At 47.8% G+C, this 20,870-nt stretch overlaps 1 protein-coding gene across 1 annotated transcript in view; it reads left to right on the forward strand.

Moving 5' to 3' along the window:
• The window catches only part of CDH13 (cadherin 13), a 1,022,168-nt gene that overhangs the window by 904,215 nt on the left and 97,083 nt on the right, over positions 1–20,870 (forward strand). Inside the window, exons 9-10 of the mRNA XM_067721248.1 lie at positions 12,633–12,815; positions 20,125–20,378. Of these exons, the coding sequence (XP_067577349.1) occupies positions 12,633–12,815; positions 20,125–20,378 (437 nt within the window). The remainder of the gene's footprint in view (positions 1–12,632; positions 12,816–20,124; positions 20,379–20,870) is intronic.

A 20,870-nucleotide genomic window follows, 5' to 3' on the forward strand; every position in this document is an offset into this window, starting at 1 on the left:
AGATTAGTGATTCTCAGCCAGGGAGGATTGTACACACACACACACACACACACACACACACACACACACACACGCACACGCACACGCTCCCCTGAGACATCTGGCAATGTCTGCAGCTTGGGTGCCCCTGGCATCTGGTGGGTGGAGGCTACGGATGGTGCTCAACATCCTACACAGGACCCCCCCCACCCACCCAACAAATCGTTATCCAGCCCAAAATGTCACTAGCACTGCTCTTAAGAAACCCTAAATTAGATTAAAAATACATTTAGGAACTAAAAAGTACTATTGGTCAGGACACCTCTCTAAAAAGTACTATTGGTCAGGACACCTCTGATTATACGTGACACCAAGTCTAAGTAGTTGTAGACAACAAGGGAAATTTATATTGTCAGAAATATTATTTAGCAAAACTAGTCTACTGTAACGACAGCAACAAAAAGCCCAAAAGAACAAAGTTTATTTCTCTGGTCACATTCCTTGTAATTGATGTGCACCATTACAAACTTCATTTCTGTGTTCTTTCTGTCTGTGTTCATCGTAACAATGGGCCTATATTGCTTATTACGTGTCTGGCGTTCATCTTGACATTTATAAATATTCTCAGTCATCATAATAATCCTATAAGGGTAGGGACTATTATTTTTCTCATTGCGCTGTTGAGAAAATCAAGACACAGAGAGGTTAAGTGACTTGACCAAGGTCACACAGCCAATAAGTTATAGAGCTTCAGGGGGTGTTAAACATGAGTAACTTTCCGTCATTCATTCTTTTCAACATGAAAGATGGCCATCGGGGCACCTCTCTCCCCACACAGACTTCCGGTGTGACTCCACCCTGGGATCAGAGCCCAGAAGGGACAGAGAATGATTTTTCTAATCCTTCCCCTCTCACTGGGTCTGATTGCCAAGGGAATGATTCTCATCCATCTCTTCTACCTGTGGGACTCAGATGTTCTCAGAAGCACCACAAGCCACCTCTGGGAAGAAATATGCAGAGGTGCCGATGGGAATTACAGTTGGTCCCATGGGGTCTATTTGAAACAGGAATCAATGGTGCAGACACAGACAATGGATTTAGAGCCGTTTCTTCTGACAGTGACATTTGGGATTTAAATATAAATTAGAAGCTGTAAGGCAATTCCATGTGTGAATTTGTACAAATCCCTTGTAATGAAAGCAGAAGGTTTCTCGTGTCCTTATTTGTACTGGGGCATTAGCATCAGGAGCCTAACCAAGTGTGTCGATTTTCCTACCGCTCAGGAGATTAAAGATGTACTTTCTCTAGTTAGAAACAGCTGCAAGGGGCACGCACGGAGCAGGGCTTTTTCTCCGTGAGCTCTGGAGTGTCCATCTCATTTCTGCATTAAGCTGAGTGATACCGCATGCAAATAGGGGAAAGGAGGCTACTTGAAGTCGGTTAGTCAAAGGAGATAAGGCGCCCATAGATCCCCCTTCTTCCCAACCCCTCCTGCCATTCAAAGAGGGAAGCTTCATTCTCAAATATTGCCTTTGCTCACATGGGAGGGGGCAGTGAGCTCTGAGAAGCCAGCAAACAGTACATGGCCTCATGTGTTTAAAAGGTGCCACCCAAGCGCTCTCTGCATGTTGGTGAATGACTTAGATCTCCACCGCATTACACACAGAGTCACCATGTGACCTAGCAATTCCGCTCCTAGGTATCTGCCCAAGGGAATGAAAGCATACGTCCACATAAAAACATGTCCATGAATGTTCAGAGCAGCATATTCACAATAGCCAAAAAGTGGAAACAGCCCACATGTTGATCAATGGAAGAATGGTTAGATAAAATGTGGTCCATCCATGCTGTGGAATATTATTCAGCCAGTAAAAGGAACAAAGTACCAACACAGGTTACAACAGGGATGAACCTTGAAAACAGTATGCTAATTGAAAGAAGCTAGACACAGAAGACCACATATTGTGTCGTTCCATTACTATGAAATTTCCAGAATGGTAAATCCATAGAGACAGAAGGTAGGTTGGTGATTGTCAGGGGCTGGGGTGGGGGGTGGGGGTGAGGAATAGGATGACTGCTTAATGGGTACAGGATTCCTGTTGGAGGTGATGAAAAAGATGACCTCCAGGAGATGCGCCTGTGATTTCATTGGCAAATGTATTCCGTCGGCCCGTTAGCAGCTCCTATAGACCCCTGGAGCAGAGAACTGTAAGAAACCTCAAGGGTCCCACCAGTGGCATTCTTTGGCACTCCCAGCACCGGCTAGGACCCACACACGCTAGAACAGGTCACAATGATCTTTTTAAAGTTCGATCCTAACACTAGGAGGGGGCCTTCGGAGTCATTTCAAGCAGCTGTTCTCACCTCTTGGCCATTCATCAGAACCATCTGGGGGAGTTTTTAGAAATGCAAATGCCTAGGCCCTACCCAAGGAGGATCTCTGAATGTGGGACCTCAGATCATGAGTAGTTTTCAGGTGATTCTAATGTGCAGTCAGCATTAAGAACTCCTGCTTTGCCTGATACCCTACACCTCAGATAAGCAAACTTGGACTCAGAGAAGTTACAGAATTTACCCGTGAGTTAGAGGTAGATCAGAACTTGCCCCATGTCACTGAATTTTCCACACCTGTAAATTTGCAGAATTGCATAAACCAAATTCTAAGTCTTTAGAGCAGACCATGCTATTGTTCCTAAAGAAAAGTCGTTCTTCATCCAGATTCAGATGTTTGTGTCGAAGGCGTATCCCTGCAGAAAATCTCTTTGCTTCTCAAAATTAAGCTATTTTTCAGTTATCTCATCAAATGTACAAACGTGTTTTGCCTTTTCTTTCATTTTTTTAAAAAGAGAAGCTCAAGCGAAGGAGAGATATTAATGTCAGATGAGATAAAGTTTCCACACCGGGCATGTGGAGAAAAAAGAACGCACGCATATTTGCTCCTTGGTTTTTATTTTTCTCTCACCATCACATGTAATATTTATTTCATCGGTTCCCTAAGGCAGTGATTTTCAAACTTCATTTCAGCAGCAAAACTTTTTTTTTCCAAGCAAAATCTTAGACAAGAACTCTAATATACAAAACGGATAAAATATATCTAGCAGATTCCTCGGGCAGTTTCAGTCTTTCTTGTTTAGAGGAAAATATGTGGTACATTTGTGGGACTCCTGCACCATCCCTCAAACACTGTTTGTTCCAGGGAACATAGTTTGAGAACCGTTGCCCAGCTGTATTATTTTTCTGGCAGTCTTCAGTGGCTGTGTGTTCTCATTTTGTTTTGAGGACAAAAAGATATGTTTCAGTATTTGAGTCTTTTCTTCCTGAAAACTCCCTTTTTAGCTGCAGTATGCATCTGTAATTGGAAAATCCGAGGAGCTTCGGTAGGCAAGGTCACGTGGAGGAAGAATTGCAAAAACAAATTTGGTGGACCATCGGGCCCCCAGCAAGCCAGAACCTGGCTGGGCATCTTCCTCCAAAGTTGGGTACCCAGCACCTCCTCTGTGTCTGCAGCAACCATGGAAACTCCTCCTAGGAAATGAATCAATACGGAAGAGAGTGCACTGAGTGGGGAGGGGAGGATAATTCCTGCCGGAGCACGAAGTGAATATTGTTTCCCTCTCTTGCCTGTTGGCTCATCCCCCGGCACCTGTAGAGCTGGGAGGCTGCGTGACACTTGGTCTTTCCTCTCGTTGGAACAGGATCCCAGACGCAGCCCTCCAGGCATGTGGCTCTCCTCCCGGCCCGGGGCTCCCTGGGCTGGGGGGTTGGGGGTCACATCCACTAGGTGGCGCGTGCCTCGGCTCTCCTGGACCAAGAACCACACTGCCCGGCATGCCAGCGGCTCTGGAGAGTCCTCCCCCCTCAGGCACATGTTTCTTTGTCATCGAGCTGCTATTCCTTATTATCATTGAACTGTTTCCACCTTCAGCTTCTCTGTTTCCTCACCTGTTCAGTAACATTTAACTGAGAAGACTCTCCTAACCCGTGGAGAAGTCTAATAGGCCAGTCTCTAACTGTCCTTTACCGCGGCTATAGTTTTAGTAAAGCATCCGGCACAAAAGAAAAACACAATAATTGTCAGTAGAAGAAATTAATGTTAGTTGGATCAGGAGAGGACCTTGATTCTGTTCTCTTAAAAAGAGTTTTTAACTTTTAGCGACAAGCAGTGAAATCTTTACAGAGTCAGTGATATGTCTGGGATTTGCTCCGAACAGGACAGGCATGGGGAGAAGTGGGTGTGTAGATGAAGCACATGGGGGCATAAGTTGAAAATCTTTGAAGCCTGATGATGGCACGTGTGGTTCATCACTTCATTCTGTCTGCTTTTATAGCTGTTTGAAAGTTTCCATAGCAAGATGTAAAAGAGAAAAAGATTTGAGGAAACATCTGTGAAACCCAAGTCTTCATCAAAAGGACCACATTTACGTCCTGAGAGAGACAGACATCCATCCACCACAGCTGTTTTCCCAGGGCTCCATTAGTTGCAAGGAGTAGAAACACAGTCCGAGATCAAGGGTGCTTCCTCATCTGTGTGTCTCTGAGCGCCCCCAAGGTCTCCTGGGTTTTCTTTCAGTGTGTCCCTTCTTTGGCTTCTCTATGCATCTATTCGTTCATGTCCAAATGACAAAAAATGGCCACTCCATTTCTCTTCTACTCAGAAACTTAGGATTTAAGGACCCTTTGCCCTCTGATTATATAGCCTGTATCTCTCTGAGTTCATATGCTTAGAGAAATCATCTGGTCGTTCATGAAGCAGCCAATAGATTGGTGACTTGTGAGTCCAGTGCCACTTCTGGGTCCAGTCAGCTCTGGCAACGAAAGCTGGGATCGTGTGGTACAAATGGCCCTCTAGTAACACTCTTTTCAGCAGGAGCTGGGGAAGGTATCGTTTCCTCAGATGTTTTATGGATACAGGCACCGTGAGCTAAATCTCAGAAACGTTAAGAGTCTTCAGAAAAGGAAGACTGCCCTCCACCATTACAATGTTGTCATCTCTGGCGTGTGACGCACAATTCAGGTCACTTTCCTTTTTCTCAGTGAGAATAGAGAAAAACTGGTCATTCTTCTTATCGTGAGACCCTCCAACACATGTACACTGTCATCTTCTCCCCTCGGGTTGTATTCTCTAGACAAAAATGATCCCAAAGTTGAACGTCTAATTATAGCGTTCTCACTTCATGAAAGAGGTGGTGTTGGGCATTTTCGGAAACAGAGACAAGACCCGTCTCACAGTTGATAGGCGCACGCCCCAGGCTGCCTGCGCTTCAGAGGGCAGGGAAGTCTTTATTCACAGTTGCCGGAAATCCCAGCTCTAGCATCTGCTTTACGTCTTCTCTCTGTGAACTGTCTCCCATGGGCGTTGAAAACCAAAGGGCTGACACCACTCTTCATTTTCAAAGAGAAAATGATATTTAGAGAAGAGAGAGTGTTGACTAGATGGGAAATGAGTAAAAGATGCTCACCAATGTCTGGGGCCATTATGGGCTGTTGGGTTCCCGAATGGTCCCCTCCCATCTCGGTATTACTTCGGGGCCTGTCCATGCACATCCTACTGGGACATGGCTAGGGAGGGACTCAGTAGGCACAGTTGTCTTGAGGGCTAGCTGATGAGCAGACCGTGGTTCTCAGCCAAGTAACCTAGAGTCCCTTGTGGGACTCTGCTGTTCATCACTTCTTAGACATAAAGCCTTCTTTAAAATACTGAATAAACTCTATACTTACTAAATTTGTTATTTAAATATTATCTATATTATATTATGTGCACTTTATATATATAATTACATTATATATATATATATTTGTGTGTGGGGGGGGGGGTACGCGGGCCTCTCACTGCTGTGGCCTCTCCCATTGCGGAGCACAGGCTCCAGACGCACAGGCCCACCCCCCATGGCCCAGGGGCCCAGCCGCTCCACCGCATGTGGGACCCTCCCGGACCGGGGCACAAACCCATGTCCCCTGCATCAGCAGGTGGACTCTCAACCACTGCGCCACCAGGGAAGCCCCATTTTATATTTTTATATTATACGTATTTTAAATTTTTTACATTATATTACATATATATAAAGTACACATAAACATTAACTGTAAGATGAATTAAAATGTCCTCCTATGTTTTCTTCTAAAACATTGATTGTTTTACCTTTCACAATTTCTGTATGGTGTGAGGTCGGGAATCCAGATTCTTTGTTTTTTCCACATGGCTAGCCAGTGGCCCCAGCACCATTTATTAAAATGACCATTAGCTGTAAACTAAGTCATGTCCAAACATAGATGCAGCCTGGGATGAATGACAGTGGACAAATGGTAGAAAAGGAATTGTGTGAGCAAAGCATATGAAGGAAATGGGGTTATCAGGAGGGAGTGTGTCAGTCTGCTGAGCTGTAAACCCGTGAGGGGAGAGAATAGTGTCCCTCTCATTTACTGCTGGACTTCTTATGCCTGGCAGACCCCCTGCCATGGAATAGACATTTAATGACTATTTATTTAAATGAGGTGTTGCATCTTTCTACCCCAGGATGACTCCTAATCATAGATAGAAGGAAACCAGATATCTGATGCAGCTATCCCTTCTAAATGTGCGTGTGATAAGTTAACATCATTTGTCTTGGTGATAAAGATCAAGACAAGGATATGCAAGCTTGTGAGTGTCAGGAATACACGACTGAAGAGCAAAGTGCTTCTTCCACACCCACCAAGGGAAATAAGCTATCTATACAAGACAACCACAGTGGAAGGCAGACTGTGATAAAAACAGAGAGTCACATTCTCCAATTTATTAGTAAGTATTTCATATGATACAGAATGAAATCGATCATCACCAGTGCTAACAAATACTGATTCCTTACTCTATGCCAGGATCCTTAAATGTATGATCTTATTTATAGCACTCACAGTTTCTACCCATTAGGCTATCAGCAAGAAATTAGATTTTTCCAACAAGCTGCATCGTTTATGTAAATACAGACTCATGAAAGTGCTTGCAAGTTCAGTTTCTGATGATGTCTCCCTCACCCTTTTATCCTCACAAATAGAAACTGAATTGTGTAAAACTTTCCGGGACCTTATCTTTTAATTTTTTCAAAGCCAGGGCCCAGATGACTGTATCCCAGCTTTTCAAGTTCAACATCAATTCTCCATGAAACCCCAGGGTTGGCAGCTCATGAACCTGGACTCCAGCGATCAAGCAGGCAGGCTTGCATGTGTCCTGTCCCTTAAAGTCATCAGCTGTCACTTCTGCCCCACCTGTGGCTTTTAGCCTGTTGATCGTTATTTCCATCTTCCAGGTTAACCTTAATGACCAACTCTTTGCTCTGTGAGGAGCAGTGTTCATTCTCAGTGTAAATTAAAATGCAAGTCCCTCTTCCCCTGGTGATGGATAACCTTTATGTCAAGTCCAAGTAGTCTCTTCCTAAATGTCCATCACAAAATTCACCTCACCTTGGCAAAGAAAAGAAAATGAAATAACTCAGTTCTGAATTGAGAGGAGAGAGCCAATGAAACTCAATATGTCCCAAGCCAGTCGCCCACACTGATGGTGTAAAAACACGTTTTGCATCTCGTATTTGATTTGCTGCACAGTTTAACAGAAAAGTAACTTTATTTTTTTCCAATTAAATGAAGTAATGTTACAATCCGTAATTCCTCCTGCTCTAGCATGGTAAATTAATGTCTGTCTATTGTTTTTAAATCACAGAGTGAGCATTGCTATAGAAATATAAAATGGTACTGTTTCATTTTAATCTACTTAATTTTCCATTCTTGAATTACATAATGGGGTTAAACATTGAATAGAATTAATAGAATGAGTATTTAATTAAGCCATAATGAGTTTCTAAATGGATGCTCAAGGAAACTGGCTTTATAGTTTATGCAAGAATCAGATAATGGTCTTAACAAAGACTATAATAATTGTATTGAATGTTTTCGGTATTTCAAGATTTTTTTCTGAATTCTCCCAGGAGTAGATTTAAACATAATCCAGTTCCTTGATTAGACCTCACTTGGCTCTCAAGACAAATTCTAAATGCCTTTCCCTGGCCCACAAGGCTGTGCATAATCTGACGCAACTCTCCTCTGGAGTCCAATAGCAAACAGTTCTCCCCGAGTTCTCCTTTGCTCTCCAGCCACACCCACCTCCCTCTGGTCCACAATTGCCCCATGCTTCCTTCACCACTGGCCTTTGCACCTGCTGTTCCAGATGCCAGGAAGGCTCTCTCCCCTCTCGTCTCACTGACTCCTCTTCTTTCAGTTCTCAGGGAATTCTTCCCTAATGACCTTCCCTAGACTGGGTCAGGCACCACGCCCTCTCACCACTCCCCTCAAGCTTCAGGCTCTCCAAGAACTATGTTATTTCTTGCCCAACACTTCACATATTTTTATAATTAAACATATGCCATGTCTGTTGTCTTGTTTACTAGTGTATCCCTAGAATTTATTGTTTTATTTTTCTATTTTTTAGAATTTAATACTATATCATGCGTGGTACACAGAAGCCGCTTGACAAGTATTTGTTGGCTGGCTGGCTGGAATATGGATGGATGGGTGAATGGGTGGATGGATGGAGGATGGATGGAGGACGGATAGTGGATGGAAGGATGGATGGATGAATGGAGGAGAAATAAATGGATGGATGGGTGATGGATGGTAGGTAAATGTGGCTGTGGACACATTACTACATCTAAGGGTATATTAGGGTCGTAACGCATGCTGTGAGAATTTCTAAAACATTATCACCTTCCCGTTCCACTTGGACTCATTTGCCCACACACTGAAAAGGTATTCTGCACCAGCCTCTTGGTTGGTGTCATGAAAAGGTGTCATGGGAGAAACTGCACAGGCTTTTCTCACCTATACATGGCCTAAATATTAATTTTACAAATTCATGCATCCATCCAGAAGATCTTCATGTGTCCAGCACTGTGCTGTGTACTGGGGACCAGGCGCCATTAAAAAAACGCACTTTTTAGGGTCAAAGAAAATTTTAATTCTTTTCCTCACATCAGGGGGGAAAAAAATGAAATTTTTAAAGCCTATGAAAATCAAGTATGGTAGGAGGGACCAACAAACGTAACGTACCCAGTGTCTTCGAAAGTCATAAGGCATCCCTGCTAGAGATGTTCTGGAGAACAAGGGAGGTCAACCCATCCCTCCTGCCCTGCACCATGCAAGCAAGTGGCAGAATCAGGCATCCGTCACCATGCCAGTCTCTTAGTCTCACTCCTGTATAGCTTCATCCCTTCACATTTCCTCTCAGCCCTCACCTTTGATGCCAGGCCCCATTTCCTATTTTAAGACCATTCATTCACTCAACAGACACCTACTGTGTCCCTTCTATGCACCCAGCATCATGCAAGGGGTGGAGAGAAAGCCCTGAACAAGACAGACACACCTGGAGCCTCCAGCCTCCTCATCGTGATCTGTTCTTACAGTGTCTTCCTCTCAGCAATGTGACATTCACCTGCCTTGACAAAGTAACTTCTCACCTGTGGACTGGATGTAATGGCATTCGTACCTGACTGATGGTTTCCAGCATCCTCTAGTCTTAGCACTCCCAAACCCACTGAATTGTCTGCCTGGTGTCCCAAGGTACAGGTGTCAGAACAGCCACAGGGACAGGTTACGAGCTGAGGTGTGCTGTGATCAGTAGGGACAGAGAATCAGTCCTCTGTCTCTGGATCACAGCAGGGGGTGGAGGACCGGCCTAAGCAATGGGACTCTTGAGTGGGCATGAGTAATAGAACTTGTGGAAAGCAGACGTTGCTGGAGTCCAGGAGATTTGTATCTGACCTTTGGTCCACTCGAGAACTTTGGACCAACCTCTTCCTTCTTTCTCTGTGCCTGTTTCTTTATCTGCCACCTGTGGGATTGGATAACACATGTGTCCCACTCCTGGACGCATGGCAGACAGCAGTAGCTGATCACAGCTCTCCTTCCTGCTGATCCCACATGCACTGCAGGCCCCTCCCTCAGCATGGGACCCAGGCAGCCTTGCAATGCACAAGGGCAGGCTCTCACATCCCTACTTTGGCCCTTCTTGACCTTGAACTCTCATGCTTCTCTGTCCAAACTACGTATTAGAATTATCTGGGCAGGTCAACAAAACACTGAAACCCACGCCTTACCCCAGACCAACTGAATTGGAATAGGGTTATTTTTTAAAAAAAAACAGTTTTTTTAAAAAGCCCTCCAGGAGATTCTAACAGGGCTGGGATCCACCAGTGTAGATTTCAAGCTCAGGAATTCCATAATTTTTGTGATGAGGGGGGAAAGATAGAAGTTAGGCCTAACTTAAACAAGAATCAGAGGAATCAGGTCAAAATAATTGTCTCGTGGAGCTGTTTCTGTGTGACAGTATCCTCCACTTCCCCTCGCTCCAGCTCCGTTCCATCCAGTGCGCATGTTCCAGGAATTTCCCAGCACCGCTTGTAGGGAAGGGAAACGGGTCACCCAGGTTTGCTGAGTTGTGATAGACAGATTAGTTCCTGTCTCCCCCAAGGCATCAAGATTATGGCTTGTGATTAATGATTTGCAAGTGAATTAATCAGCCACCGCTTTTGAAACGTCATTTCTCAAATTACTTGTCTTTGAACATAAGGGCTTTCTGACATCATCTTACTGTCTCTAGATTCTCTTTCCTACTAATTGAAATTCCAGGATATTTCTTCTTCTTCTTGTCAGCTTGTTGGTATTACTTGTGTGTAAAATATTTGCAAACAGATTACTATTCACCAGTAGTGTATCAGAGGTAAGCACCAAAACAATACTTTATGCTTCCAGCTCAAAGCAGTGTGCTGATGACTCGTGAAATTCTCTATCTAAGCTGATTTTTCATTTATTGATTTATTTTTCACCACACCTACTTGCAACAGATATTTGAGATGTGTCACAATAAAAACACAGGTACAACAAAGCTCCAAACAATTGATTTATATGTTACCTTAGAAAAATGTTTCCTCCCTTTTAAAGTCATGCTAGGTGTGGGCAAGGGGTGGGAGGGATGAAACCGGCTTCCTTCACTAAGGAGGATGCTACAACTGAGCAGAGGCTCTGGAGTCAAACACTGGGGTTCCAATCCCCGTCCCTCCATATATGAGCGATGGTGATGTGATTATCTGGTTACCTTGTCGTTTAGGGTGGGTGAGGCTGTAATAGGGGCGGGGCGGGTGCACAGCCGTTACCACGCAACCGTTACCGCAAGACCTTAAGCACAGGAGGGTTAGCAAGAGACACTTAGTGTGGCAGTTAGAGGTCGCTCGGCCAACGGTCCGCCCGGGGTGGTCCTCCTGGCAAGAGGTAAGAGGTGGATCTCCATGTGGTAAGAGGTGGATGGGGGCCTTCTCCCTGGGGCCCTCCAGGCCCTCCCCGGCCTCAGGCGGTGGGTGAGCTGGGGGGGCCCAGGACAGGCTGGGGGCTGTGTCCCGCCGAGCTCCAGAGCCCTTGCCATGGCCGCCCACTGGCTGGGCCTGGGCCTTGAGGCCACGGGAACCTCTCTTCCATCCCCTCCTCTGCTATCTAATGGCGGCGGAGGTCTCCCTGGGTCCCTGGGACCCGGCCTGCTCTGCCCAAACCTTTGGGTGGCCCAAGGTACCTGAGGGCCGGCTGGGTCGTGGTTGCCTGGCTCCCTCAGTGATGACGGCTGGGCAGGGTCTGGGGACCTGGCCCTGAGGGCACTGCCAGCCGGGCCTGGGCATTGGTGGGAGGACCCAGCCTGGGTGCTGGACGAACGCTCCTGGGCAGGGTAACTGGCCCCCGCGGGGACCCCCTCCTCTCAGCCAGGGCCTGGACCTCAGAGGGCGAAAGTTGAGCCTTGGGACCTTGCCCTTACTTGTCAGAACAGAAAGTAACATTTGTTTCAGTGGAGGTTTACAGGAACACCGTGACCCGACGGTGACCTGACCTCAGGAACGAAGGATCTGACACCAAGAAGTCTGCAACAGCTAACCATGACCCTCCCTCACCTTTCCTGTGAAAGGGCTTCGCTGAAAGCTTTCAGGGAGTTCCGGGTTTTTAAGGCATGAGGCATACATCTCCTTGCCTGGCCCTGCAGTAAACCTTTCTCTGCTCCAAACTCTGATGTTTTGGTATTGTTTGGCCCCACTGTGCGTTGGGCATACAGATTTGCATTCAGTAACAAGGCTACAAAAACAAATGCAAACAAAAATGCGTAAAGGCTCAAACTCAATACAAGTTTTTTTCTCCTTCAACAACAGTTCGGGACGGGCTCCCACCCACCTCCATGTGGTGACTCAGGTACCCAAGCTCATTCCCTCTTGTGGCTCCACCTTCCCCTTGGGTCTCCTGGTTGTCTGCATCCAGGTAGATAGAAGGAAAGGGGCCCACAGAAGAGGCACAGCTGTTCTCTTAACCCTCCGCCCAGGTGAACCCAGGCCAGCCCCGGCAAACATCACTTCTGCCCACATCCTGTAGGAGAGAATTCAGCCTCATGGTCCCACATAAGGCTGAGAGAACCTGAAGCATAGCATCTGTTGGCACACACAGCTTCGTGATCTTCCTCTGTTAGTCTTTATTATTTAATGAGATGGTGTGGGTAATGTGCCCAATACCAGGCATATGGTCAGAGTGCCATCAGTGGTCTTCACTATGATTTTTTTTTCCCCAAAAATAGTGACAGTAACGGTCTGCTTTGTTTGCAGTTTCAAGCCACAGTCGAAGAAGGAGCCGTGGGAGTTATTGTCAACTTGACAGTTGAAGACAAGGACGATCCTACCACAGGCGCGTGGAGGGCCGCCTACACCATCATCAACGGGAACCCTGGGCAGAGCTTCGAGATCCACACCAACCCGCAAACCAACGAGGGGATGCTCTCCGTCGTCAAAGTAAGGGTGCTTCCGACTGCCCCTCCCTCCTCGCCCGAGCACCCAGGGCCCCAGGTCGAGGATAGACCAGCCGCTGTCTCCTCCTCCTGGAATTAAAATGGGAAAAGTCTTCAGCTTAGGGGTGTGCTTGTACTCTCATGGCTATAAAACCAAGTTGTTCTACAGGTTCTGGAAAACCTAAACTTCCTTGTAACCTTAAAAAAAAAAAACTTAATTTTTAAATGAGATTCTTCATATACTTGATAATGAATTATCAAAGATATGCAAAAATGGGACCTGTGAAGGTTTTCTAAAGACCCATGGTCAGATTGTGCATTATTACAGTTCTTCTTAACCTTTCTTAGTAGAGTCTCAGTTACTGTCAAACACAGTATATAATTACACACACGGGATGCTTCTCCGTGTGAAACCACCTGTGAGCACTGCTGCCCAGCAAGCTGACCTCTCTCTGCTACAGGGGGACCGAGAAGGAAAGTGACAACAGTGTAACGGGAGGGCTCAGAAATGTGGGAAGGAGGGGGGTGGCAGCAGAGCATGTGAGGCTGGTGGTCCCCGTGTCCTGGAGGAAGGGATCTGGGAGGTTCTGGGAGAGCTGCTGCCAGACCAGAACGTCCATCGGAACACAGCTTCTTTTCTGGTGGGTGCAGCAATTTGCCTGGAAAGCAGGGAGCAGTCGTGTTTATAGTAATCGTATTAGTGGACTGAGCAGGAACGTTGTTACCTACTTCCTGTGTGCCGTTGGCCAAGATGCTTAATTGTTTTCTGGGCCTCGGTTTCCTCATCTGTAAAATGAGGATGATGGTACAACCCACCACTCCAGGTTGTTGTGAGGAGTTCACAAGCTAATATGTGATTGGCACATGGTGCCTGTGTTTGTTTCCTGGGGCTGCTGTAACAAATGACCACAGACGTGGGAGCTTCAAACAACGCACATTTAGTCTTTTACAGTTCTGGAGGCCGGAAGTCCAAAATCAGTTTCACAGGGCTACAGTCGGTGGGGCTGGTTCCTTCTGGAGGCTCCGGGGGAGAATTGACTTCCTCGTCTTTTCCAGCTTCTGGAGGTCGCCTGCATGCATTCCTTGGCTCATGGCCCCTTCCTGTATCTTCAAAGCAGCAACCCAGCATCTTATCTCTCTCTGACTTTGACCCTCTGCTTCCATTGTCACACCTACTTTGACTTCCTGCCTCCCTCTTTTTTTTTTTTGTGCAGTGTTCTTTAATTTTATTTATTTATTTGTTTATTTATTTATGACTGCATTGGGTATTCGTTGCTGCGCGTGGGCTTTCTCTAGTTGCGGCGAGCGGGGGCAACTCTTCATTGCGGTGTGCAGGCTTCTCATTGCAGTGGCTTCTCTTGTTGCAGAGCATGGGCTCTAGGCACGTAGGCTTCAGTAGTTGTGGCACATGGGCTCAGTAGTTGTGGCTCGCAGGCTCTAGGCATGCGGGCTCAGTAGTTGTGGCGCACGGGCTTAGTTGCTTCGCGGCATGTGGGATCTTCCCAGACCAGGGCTCGAACCCATGTCCCCTGCACTGGCAGGCAGATTCTTAACTACTGTGCCACCAGGGAAGCCCACCTGCCTCCCTCTTTTAAGGACCTTTGTGGTTCCATTGGGCCCACCTGGATAATCCAGAATCTTCTACCCAGCTCAGGGTCCTTAGCTTAATCACATCTGCAAAGTCCCTTTTGCCATGTAAGGTAACGCACGTTCCCGGGATTCGAACATGGACATATTGGGGGCTGGGGTCAGTATTCAGCCTAGCCGCAGGGCCATATAAACGTTCACACCAACAAAGTTCCACAACGTCCCTGGGGGCAGAACCCGGAGCCACTGAGAATGGCAGATCTCAGAGAAGTTTCCGGCTTTCTCCAGAGGATGAGGGGTCTAGGTTTCTCCCTGTCCTTTTCAGAACCTCGTCTGAACTGAGCCCCAAACGTCTCCCTGAAAAGAGCAGCCTCTGGGTCTTCCCAATTCTTCTTCCCTTGCCAGGACTCCCAGGAAATCCTGGCACTGCCCTCCTACATTCAGTGCTATAGTTTCAAAGCTGTGAAAGTCGTAAAAAAATAAAACATAGCCACTGGCTGTTCTCTGAGGCTAGCCCTGTATCTATAGAAGGCATCAGGTAATTTTCCAAACCTGCAGCTGGAAGACAAAGCTTGGGTCAATATACATCCCCGCCATAAACCCTGCAGGAGCACCGTTCTCCCGGCCTGTGTTTGCTACAGCTTGAGGAAAATAAAATAACAAGCAAAGCTAGACTGGAAAAGAGTGTTCTCCTCTCCCCACACTCCCGCTTTGGCCCACAATGCTGTGAGTCTTAAACGTTAGCATTTAGAAGAGTCACCGGGAATGCTAGCTGAAATGCAAGTTCCTGGGCCTGCCCCACACCTGCAGGGTCAGAACAGGAGGGAGAGTTGCCCCAGGAGAACACAGCCTTGTGGACGAGCACTGTCGTAGGACAAGGAATTTCCACCTGCAGTTCCTGGGGAGGAGGTGCCCACAGAGCCTGGGGCCCTCCCTGGGCCTCCATTTTACTAGCAAGTGGACTCCCTTTGCTTCAGAATTGGGATGGAGGCCTCCCCTCTTTGGCTGCCTGCCGCATGAATTTGTATAAAGGGCCTTGAGCTTTCTCTGCTTCTCAGTGCGCCTGAGTTCAAGCCCCAGGATAGCCTTCTGGAGGCTGGCCTGACCATGCTCCCTGGGCTCTCCACCTTGCTAGCAACCCAGTGCAGTAGCTAGGAATGCTTTCAGTTGTACATAACCAAATGCCAGGCTGATGGTGGCTTAAATAGTCAGGAGAACTTCATGGTCTTCATAACTAGATGAAGGTAGGCCAGTCCGGGGTTGGCTGGCAGCTCAAGGCGTCCGAGAGCCAGCAGGTGGCACCACAGATGTTTCTGCTGTTTTCCTCATGGACATAAAATGGCTGTCAAAGCCCCGGGCATCGCGTCTTCCTGCTGCTGTGTTCCAAGGCAGGAAGCAAGGAGGCCGCCAGGCACATGAGCGAGAGTATATGTGCCCTCATGGGCCCCTCTCTTCTCATTAGGGGAAAAAATGTGTTTTCCATGGGTCCTCCAGACAATTTCCAATGATGTGTCACTGACCGGATGACACGTGCCCACCCTCAGCTGCAAGGAAGCCTGGAAAGTCTGAATCTTTCCTCTGGGGCCTCTGCAATGAGAGGTGGGTGGACATGGCCATGCTGCAGCCCAACCACAAGCAGCTCTGCCCTACCCAGTTAGCAGTCGGCATACGGGAGAACTAGAGGAGGTCTCAGGACTGTGTGGTTTCTGGGGGAGTCCTTCCTCCCTACAGGACCGAATCCTAACAATTCTGCCAAATGAGTAGCCGTGTCCTCTTTAAAACCTTCTAGTCAGGAACACCCTTAGTTGCTGTGTAAACCTATTCCAAACTGTCAAAGAGTTACTCTTTCCGCTGAATATAATCCACCCTGCATGTTACGTCTGTTCTCTCTTTTGTCCTCAGAGGAGAAGGAAGCATTGAGAAAGCAGGCATCCTTGATCCCCAAGCCTGTCACAGGCTTACAACTTACTGTCGGGTCACTTCCAAAGCCTCTCTCCTCTGGACAACAAACCCCAGATTCTTTACCCTTCCCATGAGAGCCAGCTTTTCCAGCCTTGAAATCCTCCAGAACAGTGGTCCACACCCTCTTTTGACACTTGATGAAATATTAGTCAAATTGCATCTCTGTAACTTTATTGGAAGTGTTTTCAATTTCCTCCCGTCCCTGACACAGAGACCCGACACCAAACAAATCACGTTAATCAGGTCATATGCCCGAGACAATGGAGGGCTTCTTAATGCAGCATGACCCAGGGCAGGCCTCGGAAGGGGTGGGAGCAGAGACCCATGTTTCATCAGCTCCTGGTAGACTGGCCCTGGGCATCGCCCCACTGGTGTCATTACACCCAGCTTTGTGCAAACGGAATTAAGCACTGCAGAGGTCCTCCTCTCCGGAAAAGGCTGGACTCTCTCTCTCTCTCCTTCCCTCTCTCTGTGCCACTACTCACATCTGCATTCCTCAGAAGCCAGCATTCTGCTGAGGCATGTCAGCCTCGAACATACCTGAAGAGGCAAGGCAAGAGGGCAGTGGCTCTTCCAGCTGTTTCTACCCCATATTCCTCTTCCTCGCTGTCTTAACAGCCTCTTGTTATTGTATCCGACTCCAGGCCAGCTGCTGTGTGAAACACCCAGCATGCATCACCTCCTCTGATCTTACTACAATCCTTGGTACTAGGACTTTACTGATGAGAAAGCTGATGTGCCTGTGGTCCAGTAGTTGTTCATTAGAGTTCTTATGGCCAGGACTTGGTCCCCTCCCCTCTGGCTCTGGGAGCAAATAGCGCTTTCTACTACTAAGCTGCATTGCTTCCTGGTATGAATGAAGTGTCCCAAGGCAGGACAGAGGGCTGAGTCCCCATCAGCATTACTTGTGGAAATACCACCCTGTACCAAAAGCAGTTTATTGTTATCAGCTCAGACTCTCTCATCAGACTCCCTGTGTCGCATCTCGGCTCTGTGCCACTTGTTAGCTGTGTGACTTTGACCAAGTTACTTAACCTCTCGGAACCTGTTTCCTCATCTGTAAAAAGGGTCTAAAATCACCTACTATTATGAGGGTAAGGTGAGGATTAGGTGAGATGATGCACACGGGGCCCTCCTAGCACACAGTTGGTGCACAATGAGAGATGGATTATGTCATGAAAAGTAATGAGAGGTTGTGATGCAGATCAAATATTGTATGTATATTTATACATAATATGTAAATATATTATGAGACATGTGTGTGAATGGGGGGAGCTGTGGGTACCCCACTCATGGGTTAAATTGTGCCTCCCCCCAAAAAGACATTAAAGTCATAACCCCCAGAACCTGTGAATGTGGGCTTATTTGGAAATAGGACCAGTGCAGGTGTAGTGAGTTAAGATGAGGGCATAATAGAGTAGGATGGGCCCCCAATCCAAGATGACTGGTGTCCTTATGAGGAGGCAGCCGTGTGAAGACAGAGACACACAGGAAGAAGGCCAGGTGATGATGGAGACAGGGGTCGGACTCACACGCTGCCAGCCAGGGAACGCCCGAAGCTGGGACAGGCAGGGAGGGCTCCCCTAGAGCTTTCAGAGGGAACGTGGCCCTGCCAACATCTTGATTTTGGACTTCTAGTCTCCAGGACTGTGGGACAGTTCATTTCTTTGTATTAAGCTTTGTATTAAGCCACCTAGTGCTTTGTCCCCACGGCCTTAGGAGACAAATGTCAAGATTCCCGTTGCTGTCGGGGCCCTGACCCTTCTCCACTGCCCCGGCTGCGCCACGCTGTCCTGCTTGCTGCTCACCCTGCTGGCCTCGCATCTGCTGCCTGTTAAGAGCCCTGCAGAGCTAGGAAGCTCAGTAAAACCCCACCCTGCCGGCATTTGCATCGTGGTAGAAAATCCAGTTGGGCTAGATTCAGGATTTCATAGTCGCAGCATGCTGTCCTTAACTTTACTTCCAGGAAGATGGTGTGTTCCTGGGAGTTGGTATAAAAGAAACCCTCGGGCCTCGGGTTGGCTGGCTGGGTCTGCCCGTGCTGGGGTGCGGTCGAGAAGGTTCTCAGGAGAGGTGGACGCTCTGTGTGTCCGTCCTGCTCAGGATGCTGCCCGGCAGACTGTCACTACCCAGCAAGCCCAAGGCTCCAGTCCCTTCAGTGTCCTCATTAGGATGAATAACTCTGCTTTCCAAGCATGGCAGCTCCCTGGCCCGTGTTTGGACTTTATTTCACTGGGGTTGCAGATTTGGGGCTTGACTTGGGAAGGACAGAGATCTATGTTAGAAAGGAGGATGAAGTGGTAAATTATTCTTGTGTTCCAGGGATGGAACCACAATATAACTGGGCAGCTCCTAGGTACCAACAGCCTGGTATCTGTCAGCTCTTAAAATCTTAATACTGACCCTGTTGGGAGTTGCTCTAGGTGAGGGCGGGATGGGCGGTCCTATTACAGCCAGGAAGCACTTCCGCGGTCAGTACTTCCAGTGTGTGTGTGTGTGTGTGTGCCTCTGCATATATATATGCATGTGTGTTTGTGCGGGTGCACTTTCACAGGTGTGGAGTGCAGGGCGTGCGTGTTAGCTGTAATTATCATGAGAGAGAATGTAATTTTGCCTAAAGCTCTCCCAACTAAACCTGCCCGATTCCAGATTCTTACCCCCTGCACCCGGCTCTTTCCCCAGCTTCGCCATTCTCACCTCTGATGCCACATTCCCGGATCCCTTATGACGTGTGCTGCCATTTCCTTCCTTCTGGTTGAGTGTGAATCACCTCCCTGTACTCACTTTAGTCTCGTCCTCCCAGCAAGAATATCCATTATGTCATGGGTCTGATGAGTTAGCTACTTGTTTTCCCAGGAAACATTAGGAAGATAGCTTGAAATAAGCAGTGTGTCCTTATCTCACCTAAATGTCTCCTCACACACACCTCCATCGACAGGAAATGTCACCATCACTGCATCTCATGGTTTAGAAAGGAAGTGACCGAGTGAATGTCGTCCATGACCTTCTGTAAGGGACAGGGCACCATATTAATAATGTCTACAATGGGCTTTCCTTAATATCCTCTGATTTAGTCTACACAGCAGCAAGGGAGGCGGTTACCATCAGCCCCTTTACAGAATCACCTGGAAAGGGCCTCAGCAGGGTTGCTCATTGGTGGGACAGTCTGCCATATGTGGGACTGTCCCAGGCATGGCCAGGTATCTGACATCACTGTCCCCTGCCCAGAAAATGGCCACAGAGCTGCCGAGTCATGGGGACAAATAAAAATCCCCCCCCCCATGTTTTCCAGTGCCCTCAGGTGGGGAAGGGCCATGCAGCTTAACCCCTTGTGTGTCAGCCTCCCGAATCCTCTTCTCTACATGACACCCTACTGGAAGAATGTGCACCCCCTGGAGCCCCCATGAGTGCCGGAGTTGTGAGGTCACAGGCTACCGGTGGGAAGGCTTTTAATGTCAGCGCTGCCAGGGAGTCACCTAAAGAGATCTCACAACAAAGGATCCAGGTGTCTGAGACTCATGTAATTGTTGTAAGTTATTTCTCAATCTGAAAAAAGGAACAACTTCCATCCCTAATTTTGTATCTGTATGTTTCATACTCTTTTTCTTAAAGAGTACCCCAAATTGCATCAAGCTTCTTAGCCCACAGGACCTGGATCCACCCCTGAGTGTCCACACAGCTCGGGGACTGTCAGAGGCCTTTGTGCAAAAGCACCTGCCCTTTGTGGCAGACCCGCGTGCTGAGCCCTTCTCTCTGCCTTTCAGCCTCTGGACTATGAGATTTCTGCCTTTCACACCCTGCTGATCAAAGTGGAAAACGAGGACCCGCTGGTGCCCGACGTCTCCTACGGCCCCAGCTCCACAGCAACCGTCCACATCACCGTCCTGGATGTCAATGAGGGTCCGGTTTTCCACCCAGACCCCATGATGGTGACCAAGCAAGAGCACATCTCCGTGGGCAGCGTGCTGTTGACGGTGAATGCCACAGACCCTGATTCCCTGCAGCATCAGACCATCAGGTGAGTGGGCGGCTGGGTAACCTGAGACGGGAGGGAGGCGGGCAGCAATGGCTTTTCTTTTCTGGTTGCAGGGTCTGTGTTGTCAGGAACAAACTACCATTAAATTAAACTTGTTAATGATCTGGGTGAGCAGGAAGTTTGTGTCATAATGAAGAGCTGGCGGCTGGTGGCACCAGGGGACCAGGCTTACTAGGTGCGGATGTTGCCCCTGCACCTGATTCCTGGCAATAGACTAGCCCGGGAGGAGAGTAGCTCCAGGGCTGTGTTCTCAAATGTCCAGAGGGGTCTGCTGGTGCCAAGCACAGTGTGGAAGGGACAGAGAAAGGAGCCGCCACATATGGCCCCTTGCATCTCAGACACCTACTTTATCAGCTGCCACAACGTGATGAGAAACGCTAACTCCATGTACAGTTAAGGGTATTAGGAGTTCAGAGAGGTTCAGTAACTTGCTCAAGACTGCCCAGCTTACACTGCCCAGTAGTGGAAGAGATT

The sequence above is a fragment of the Pseudorca crassidens genome, chromosome 20 (assembly GCF_039906515.1).
Source record: "Pseudorca crassidens isolate mPseCra1 chromosome 20, mPseCra1.hap1, whole genome shotgun sequence".
Taxonomy (NCBI): Eukaryota; Metazoa; Chordata; class Mammalia; order Artiodactyla; family Delphinidae; genus Pseudorca; species Pseudorca crassidens.